Below are 9734 nucleotides of genomic sequence, written 5' to 3'. Positions count from 1 at the left end.
ATGCATACATATACATTTATATATGTATATACACATATATCTCTCTCTTGTTTAAATTGGCTCTGCCTTTTACCATTGGAATTCTCAATGGAGCAGGAAGCATTTTAAAATATTTGAGAGTTACCATGTTCAACACATTAAGAGATATTTGGAAAAGACTTGTTTTCAACTAGTTGTGAATAGAAAAAGTATATTTAAAACAAGATTTAAAGAAAGTTTTCATTGTGGGATTGAATCAGATTAGCTGGGTTGTGAGCATCATGAGTTTTTAAGTCTCTCTGTATGTTGATGCATGGCTGAATTATTAGTGCCTAGCATGGTGCCTTGCAGATGTCAGGCAATTAGTGAACATCTAGTGAATGAGTAGTTAAAATAGCATGGCTGGAATGATTCTGTATCTGGAGCACAGTGAATGTTACATGACCATATGCATTTGTGAAAACTTTCAAGATGGTAAAAATGTAAATTATGCCTTAATTTTCAAAAAAGGACAAAAAAGTACTACAAGAGTACATGGGCAAAATCATGAAAGGGATCCTCAGGAAAGCAAATGGGACTATGAAATGCGACATCACATCACCTGTAAGCAAGCTAGTGAATGCCAAACAGCAAACTGATCCTGGGAATGAAAAGAGGAAATGCCTCAGGCTCTGGAGTCGGAAAGACTACACAGGCTGAATCAGGATGTGTGATGTTAGGCAAGTTATCTGAGTTCTCTGCGCCGGGTTCCCTCATTTGTAAAAGGTGTAAGATGAAAACACCAATATCAAAGGGTTTTGAGGAGAATGAAATGAGAAAATGTACATAAAATGCACAGTGCTGAAACTGCACCTAGTAGACACTTGAGTAGATGGTAACTGAAAATGAAACACATTTTCTTAATTACGCCTTCCTTTGAGATCTTCTGGTCCTGACTGAGGGGGTTCCATTTCCATGAAACAGTCTGAACGGTCAGCAAATGGGTGGTCAAGCAAAGTCATATTAGACAGTACTCAAATCTTTTCGGAGTTAAAGGTAATGAGAAAACACAGCTCATCCTTCCAGAAAAACCTGAATTTTTGCCAGGAGCAAAATTCCCACAACATAAAATTTTAAGCAAGATCTTAAATCTCAGTGCAGACATGAGAGTAGAAATGAATTCATCAATGAAATGATTTCTCCTGGCAAACTTCCCTGACTGGAAGCAACCACAGTATATGTAAAAAGGAGAGAGAAATGAAATAAAGAAAATTCCAACTCTGCAAGCAAAAGGAATTAATTTTCTGAATAGAGACTAGTTACTATTTGGGCAAAAGGCATGAATATTTTTTATATGTGTTTACAATTTGTTTTCAGAGGATAAATACACCAAACTGAGAGTCACAACATATCGAATTTCATGGAGTCTATAACCAGCATAAATTAAGAAGTTAATTCTTGTGGCGGAGGAGTTGGGTATAATTTGTTGTTATTATGGCTCTTAAAGCAGTAAGACATGACTAAAAAGTTCCGAATCTGATTCATTACATATTTAATAATAATATTTAAACATTTGAACTTAGTGTACCTTGCAGCACTATAATTCACTTAATTCAAAGATCCTGAATTCTCTCATTAACTGGAAGAAATTATTCCTTAAAAGCTCTTAAAATATTTACCTCTCCTCTATGACTCATAGTTAAGCCTCCTTACAGGAAAGCCACTGTGGTTTTTCCCATAAGATATACCTGTTCAGTGGGTCAAGAAAAATTTGTTTTGATTCATATATTCTGATAAGTTTTTTGTCTAGAAAGTTATTTGAAAGAAGCAGTTGGTCTATGATGCCCAGTTCAAAACATCAGGACATTTTAGATACAAAATGATATGATCTGATCACTAAGACCTTCTTAATTGCTAATACTATTTTAGTGAACTCTACAACTTGTTCCTGGATAAATGTAAGAAAGGCAGCCTAATGTTCAAACTGTATTGAGCTGTCCTCCTGTACAGCAAGCCTCAGTCAGTTGACAGACCCTTACTGAGCACTTACTACATGTGTCAGGCTACCTCATTGGCTCCAAGAACACTGAAGATGAGGGGTAAACGCATCCACAAACACTGAAGTAGGTGCTGAGTGAAAAATAATTGAAATGGAGCCTAACTTTTTCATTTGAAGATAAACTGCCTCACTTTTTCAAAACATGCTGCTCCAAAATCAAGATATTTATATTACTTGACGTTGCCAATGCCTCCAGGTCAGCCTGTTGGCAACTACATAAAAGGCCAACTTTGTTAAAATGGTGAGGAATACAAAAGGAATCACCTTCCAGTCTCAACAAAACTCATTTTGAGTTCCAACGCAAGCTTACATTCAGTAGCATTACATAAGCTTGTGATAGTCTTTAAAAGTTAAATTCTTTACACTTAAATTTTACATCACCAAAGACGTAAAGAAAATATCCAACAGACTGAAAACTATACAACCAAAAATAGGCTACAAATAATGCTTTACAGAGAAAAACCTTTGCAAATGTGGTATATTTAGTATATTGACATAATGGAATATTATTCAGCCACAAAAAGGAATGAAGTATTGATACATGCTGTAACATCGATGAAACTGAAAACATTATGCCAAGTGAACAAAGATAGACAGAAAAGGCCACAAGTTGCGTGATTCTATTTATATGAAATGTCCAGGATAGGCAAATTCATAGAGACAGAAAGTAGATTAGTGGTTGCTAAGAGCTGGGGTCATGGAGAATGGGGAATGGCTGCTAATGAACATGGGGTTTCTTTTTGGGGTTATGAAAACATTCTGGAATTAGATAGTGGTGATGGCTGCACAACTACACAAATATACTAAAAACCACTGGACCATTTTAAAAGGATGAATTGTATAATGTGTGAATTTTATCTCACTTTTTTTTTCAAAAGGATCCACAACATGCTCTGGGCATGTGGTTTTGAAGACATACAAAGCAATGCTCTCTGGTTTATTTCCTTGCTACTGTGATATTTACTTAAATAATTTAAGTACTAAGAGGACGTGGCTTCGTTGTTAAAATAGATCTATAACAGAAATGTGAATTCAACAGGTGGGTGTTTGATGACCACAGTACTTTTTAAAAATGTCTTCTCCTCTCCAGAACTGACTATAAGGTTTTAGAATCATCGGGGACCAGAGATTCCTCTGCATGTTTTATGTGTCAACTGTGCATCACACCACCACCGAGCACTTTCATAAAGCCTTTGAAATTTAAATTATGTCCGTGTGTGGGGGTCTATGGGCAATTATCACCATATTTGCAATGTAATTCTCATTTATTAGAACTTAAAAATGATTTCTGTCTGTAAAGGTTACTGTGCCAAGAGCAGCACCATCTATTGGATGAAAATGTACACTTAATATCTACTCTATTACGAACCATCTAAAATTTAAAAATTAGGAGCCTCTGAAAAGAATTAAATATGTGTACGTGCAAAGCGAAGCATAACACTTTGTAACTTTCAGGTTAATGCGTAAACCAATTATACTCCATCGCGATGGAAAAAGATGAAGGAAAAAAAGCATTTATTTAATAAAATGCGAAAGTCCAATCTTGCACTTCTCGAAAATCACTGGAAAACTTGAGTCTGCATCGCAGGTAAAGGAAATGCTTAAACTGACTATTTGAGAATGCAATTTCGGTTTTAAATGTAACCTGGATGGTGTGGATGAAAAATGAAATCTATGAATAAGTACATCAACCTGCAGCTCTCCTCTGACTTTGTCAGCACTAGCAAAACCTAGAGATTTTGACTGAACTTTTTCTTTTTTTTTTTAAGTAATTGCCCAGACTTGAATATGACCAAATTGAAATTAATAAAAAACCCTGAAAACTCAGGTTGGTGCTTGTTCCTGTTACTACCTTTCAGATGTGTGTGTGTGTCTGCAATTCACATCAGACACGTGTACTTTTCATTTAAGCCCATCGTACCTGTAGCATAAAAATGAACAGCAAAAAAGACAGTACAGTACGCAGCCCCGCACCACAGTTGTATTTCTGGTCATTTATTTATCTTCGTATGTATATCTAAAAGGCTATTTCTACACTTTGCAAAAGAGGAGAGAAGAACGGTGGCGGCAGGGATCTGAGTAGCCCCAGCTCTGTCTCCTGGGGTCCGAGGCACGAATGCCGATGGGCGGATGGAACGGGCGAGGGCGAGGGGCGGGGAGGGGGAGCGCAAATCCCACGCAGCTGCCTGCACCGCGCGGCCGCCCGCTCCATGTGAGCCCCTGGCTAGATGGCGGCGGCGGCATGTCGCGGACACGCTGAAATCCCCCCACCTGCATCCCACCGATCCCAGAGCTGAAACCCCACCGAGCTCTTCTCACTCACCCAGGCGGCAAACACAGAGGAGCTGAATGCAAGCGAGGAAGCACTTTAGGATTCGCATTTCCAGACGGTCTGCGGCCCCTCGCCGTGCGGCTCCTCTGCTTCTCAGAGTAGAGAGGGAGGGGGCGCGAAGGAAATGTTCTTTCTTTCTTTCTTTCTTTTTTTTTAATCCTCCAGTATATAGATCGAAGTGAGATCGTGCGTGCGTGTGCGTGTTGCGTGTGTGTGTTTTGTGTGTGGTGTGTGTGTGTGAGAGAGAGAGAAAGAGACAGAGAGAGACAGCGAGAGACACCGAGAGACGGCGAGAGGAATAATCTGGAGAAAGCCGTGCGGTGGTGGGGCCCGGGGCCGCTAGCCTAGGCGCATGTCAGCCGGCGTGCAGGACTTCGCCTCCTTAGCCGGCTGCTGCGGCCGCGGTCTGAGCGCTCCGAGCGCAGCAAAGCCTGAGTGCCGGGTGCGCGCTCCAGCCGGGCTGTGCGCGCCGCGGCTCCTGGCGGGGGCGGGGGCGCAGGATCGCGCTGCTGGGAGCGTGCCGCGGACCCGGGGTCGCGCGGAGGGCGGAGGGACGCGGCTGCCGCTCTGGGTCCGGATCCCAGGGTAGCAATTCACACGCGGACAATCTTCCCCCTGTCCGCTGCCAGTGGTTTCGCTGCCCTGGAGTTAGAGGGATCCGTTGGGGTTTCCAGTGTTCGTAGAACATTGGAACTCCTTCATCACTTTAGAAGGGAAGGGAAGGGAAGGGAAGGCCGAACCCCCATTGTCCCGCACAGCCAGAGGCTGACCTTTGAGTTTCACTTCTAGAAGTGTTTTTCATTTTATTGTTCTCTGCAGATGCTTAAGTGGGTCCCAATCAGAATGTGGTGGGGGCGCCTGGGTACGTTGTTTCCCTCCCTTTTTTTCTTTCCATTTTCCTAATAAAGTAGTAGACCCCATTGCCTTTGGGAGAGTTGACTCCAAAAAATCTCCAGCCCTGATTGTGACCAGTCTGACCGTATCTTTTCCCTAGACCCCAACGAAACTGCCCTGCTGGGCACAGCTGTTTGGGGGAACTTTCAACACGGCGGTGGTCCTGCCAAACCGAACCACACAAGTGCCTCCTCACACAGGGTCGAACGGGAAGATTTTTTATTACTTGATTGAAGGGTACGCAAAAAATATATATATAATACATACCTTCTGCTGCCTTACAGCTGGAAATGTCACTCTCCTGTGATCGTTTCTTTAGTGGTGTTCAGAACTAGACTGTGAGCGCCTTGATGGCAGGGAGTTTGCCTTTATTACTATAACCCCAGATCCTAGCACAATGGCCTTCAAAACAAAATCAATAGGTGTTCCCTGAATGTTCGTTGAATTAATTTGAAGCCTAAAGGGAACAATGAGAAGGTAATTGGTGGTAATCTCTACACTGAAAATTCATGAGATTTTCATTTATGTGATATCCTTTAACTATTAGTACATGTTTTTCCTATATGAGACCCACTTTAGAGCCTTTTAGGAGTCCCATCTAAAGCACAGAAAGCCAAATTGTGGAATTGTCCCACGTATTCTTAGTAACAGTTTGATGTAGGTATCTGTACAGTGTGTACTTTTGTGTCCTGTTCTTGTCTCAAAAATAGTATTCTAGCTTTAAATTTTTTAAAGAAAACTTACTGCACGTAAAATTGGGTTCTGAATGTATTTCAAGTGTTACTACGAGTTCTTGCTAATATCCCAGCCTGTGAACACTTGGCTAAATGTGCAGAGCTAATGGCAGTTTGCTGTTGCTTCAGGAATAGATTATAGTCATGTAATAACAGATTTTTGAAACCATTTAGTGTTTATTCAGAAACACATATCAACATTAAGAAGCTGATCCTTGATCTTATTCTTCCCACGAACAGATATAGAAGTGCTACAACTTTTAGAAGAATTATGATGGGGATTGATGGCTGCTCGTAAGAGTTTTCATATAGGAAGAAAATTTGGGGGCCATTTTTTTTGCTAGCATTACAGGAAGTGTGCAGGTGTATAAACTGACTGTGCGCTGAGAGTTCAGAGAAAGTGTTTATTTAATATCAACTGGAGTAGGCAGGAAAGGTTTCCTAGAGATGTATAGTTAAATAAGAAGGACTAGCAGGAAAAAAATCATGTCAAAGGCAGTGAGGACAGGAAGGAAAGAAGCAGATGTCATATGCTGTTAAAAAAAAAACAGTGTGAATTACATTTGAGCAGATTGAGTGGGGTCAGACTGTGACAAACATTGATTTCCCAGTGGAGCAGCTTGTATGTGAAATACAACACAGGAGGGACCACAAAAGAAACTCCTAAGAACTTCCACTATTTAGGGGAAGCTTGGTTTGCTCAGGGGAATTATGGTGTTCCAGTAGTTTCCAATTATCAAGGATACCCCACTAGCCTGCAAGAATAATCCAACAACCACCACCATAACCCTGACTTTTCTCTTACTGGACCAAAAAATCAAATCACTTGTCAATCTTTTGAATTAGATCACCAAACAACAGTACTGTTGAAATAAGTTTCCCTAGTAAAAAGGGAAAGGGAATATGTGGTTTCTGCTTATTTGGTTCTCATAGTTAATATTACTGTCATTCCCTGGGAAGGCACAAAAGCCACCTTGAGGGAGCAGTCATGTTGCTATTGAGGTTTGTGTGGGATTCAGGATAGAGGCCAATTCTGTGAGACTGAATGACAGCTGTGGGAAACTGACTGGAGGACCAGTGAATATGGTTCTGATGATCCCGGGGAGGGATGATGGAGTAGGAGGTTGAGGTCCTTGGAATATAGGTCACTGTAACAGCCAAGGCGTGGGAGAAGAGAAGGCATCAGCAGAGCAGGAACATAAAAAATGTACTGTATCTCACAGTTTACAGTGTTACTGGGGTCATAGTCATTTCTGAGACGTGGTACCTGATTAATATGCATTAGCCATTGTGAGTTGAAGTTATAAATTTGCAAGACCACACACCTTCATTCAGAGTATACATATATATAAATTTATGTATACATGTATTCAGAGAGAATATATGTAGAAAAAGAGAGACAGAATAGAAAGAGGCAGAGACAGAGACAAACAGAACCTATATGTAAAACATTAGCTTGGTGAACTAGATCCATTTTATACTCACCTACATACCATCCTGGAGCATTTTGTAAATCCATACTCATGTATAAGCCAAATCTCTGGGAGTCTTATCACTCTCAATAAATATAATACACTATTTAATATGAACAGTTCAAACAAAGAGATGAGAAGACATTATACTTGTTGAACCTACAAGGAAAAGGAATATTTCTGGAGGTAGATAATGGTTGCATAGTGGAAGATTTGACAAAAATTTCAAAACTCAAGAGTTTTCTAAGAGAGAACAAATTTGAGGGCCTTTAAAATTTGTCCTTTACATTCAGTTTTTCATTTAATACAATTCTGTTGTGTGTGTTCATTATATATCACACACAGATACATAATGAATTATTTCATCTCTACCATAAAGGGACTCACATTCTAATAGGAGAGAAATTCATCACTACTAAAATGTCTCTGCATAGTATTGCCTGATAAAAGACAAGATGCCCAGTTAAATTTGAATTTCAGATATACAATAAATAATTTTTATGCACTCTCATGCAATATTTGGGACATTCTTATATTTTAAAAAATTAATGTTTATCTCAACCCAAATTTAACTAGGTGCTCTGTATTTTTATTTGCAAAATCTGGCAATCCATTTTGTTGTGTCTGGGAATTTTCTAGTATCAGGGTTGGTCACTTGTGATTATAAAATGTCCATAGTTTTCCGTAAGTTTCCTTACTCCACGAATTATTTCCAAAGTGTCCCTAATATAAATATAGGTAGATGGAAATGAGGAAAAGGAGATGTTTACTCTGCAGAATCTGTTTGACTTTTAAATTTGATGGAAGTGTGAAACCCCGTCTCCACTAAAAAAAATACAAAAAACTAGCCGGGCGAAGTGGCGGGCGCCTGTATTCCCAGATACTGGGGAGGCTGAGGCAGGAGAATGGCGTGATCCCGGGAGGCGGAGCTTGCAGTGAGCTGAGATCCGGCCACTGCACTCCAGCCTGGGCGACAGAGCCAGACTCCGTCTCAAAAAATAAATAAATAAATAAATAAATAAATAAATAAATAAATAAATAAATACATACATACATAAATAAATAAATTTGATGGAAGTGCTTCACTGTGTTATAACACTTCCATGTTATAACACAGTGACTACAGAATATTGTATAGTCACTGAATAAACTATGAAATTAAATGGGAAGTGAAACATCTGCTTTTCTTATAACAATAAATAGTTTATATTAGGCTCACATACATTTTTGCTCATTTTTGTCCATTGTCATTGAAAAATATATTTGAACAGAAGTTATATATGAACAGAAGTCACTGAATTGAATCAAATGTTTACAGACTGAGAAAGTCATAGTTATTTCTTTTGAAGTAAAATATAGTTTTGGTAATTATAAGGTGTTTGTCAGAAGTGGATCTCATTTTACATGGAACAATGTATTTTGGACTATGAGGCTAGATTTATCTTGTGTTTTATACCTTACATATTTTGTTCACATCTGATTGACACAATGACATCTATTTAGTATTCTTGTAATGTGAAATTTCTGAAAACATGAAAGACTAATTTTACTTCCTGTAGCACAGACAAGTCTTTTATTTGGATTTGTCCTTCTAGAACTTTCTGCTGAAAAAGCAGTTCATTCCTACCTGCCTGAGCTTTGCATCTTTGTTCCTAGTGGCCCAAATGGCTTGTTATTGCATTTTTCCAGTATCAGGCATAAAACAAATAGGAGGGTCCTCACTGATAGCTCCAGAGCTAAGAGTGATGTGGCACCCTGAGTCCATCTGAAGGGGCATAATTATTTATGTTTGAGAGGAAAACCACAGCATGTTACATTCTTAGCCTTTTACTATCTTGTCAGGATTGACCATAAAGTAAGTTAAACCTGTTGTATTCAATAATTCAGTGAGAACATTATATTAAAAAACACCAAAAGGTAGGAATCATTTTTTCCATTTCAGGAATATTTGGTACAGTACAAGATACAAGATAATTCTTTCTCATTGTATCAGTAGAATAATATTATTCTGTATTTTGTTCATTTTCAATAAAACAGTGGCTATAAAAGATAACCATAAACTCTGAAAATTACTTCTGGATAAATAGTACTTAGATTTCAGTTTTTTTCTCCCTTAAAAAGAAAACATGTCATCAGGGCAAAGATCTTGGGTCTATTCTAAGTTCATTCAGGCAGCTAAAACAAAATACTAGTCTGAGTGGCTTATAATTAGAAATCTATTTCTCACTGTTCTGGAGGCTGAGAAGTCCAAGATCAAGGAATTGTTAGATTTAGTGTCTGATGAA

At 39.1% G+C, this 9734-nt stretch overlaps 1 protein-coding gene across 4 annotated transcripts in view; it reads right to left on the bottom strand.

Annotated features, from left to right (window-relative positions):
- Positions 1–4757, bottom strand: part of PTPRZ1 (protein tyrosine phosphatase receptor type Z1) — a 194208-nt gene extending 189451 nt beyond the window's left edge. For all 4 annotated transcript variants that reach the window (XM_023223492.3, XM_031935097.1, XM_023223493.3 and 1 more), the window contains exon 1: positions 4341–4757. In XM_023223492.3, coding sequence (XP_023079260.2) covers positions 4341–4398 — 58 coding nt within the window. In that variant the 5' untranslated portion in view covers positions 4399–4757. The remainder of the gene's footprint in view (positions 1–4340) is intronic.
- Positions 4758–9734: the final 4977 nt, after the last annotated feature.

The sequence above is a fragment of the Piliocolobus tephrosceles genome, unplaced genomic scaffold (assembly GCF_002776525.5).
Source record: "Piliocolobus tephrosceles isolate RC106 unplaced genomic scaffold, ASM277652v3 unscaffolded_41, whole genome shotgun sequence".
NCBI classification, from domain to species: Eukaryota; Metazoa; Chordata; class Mammalia; order Primates; family Cercopithecidae; genus Piliocolobus; species Piliocolobus tephrosceles.
The sequence above is the reverse complement of the archived record's forward strand: the minus strand, read 5'-3'. Positions and strand labels throughout refer to the sequence as shown.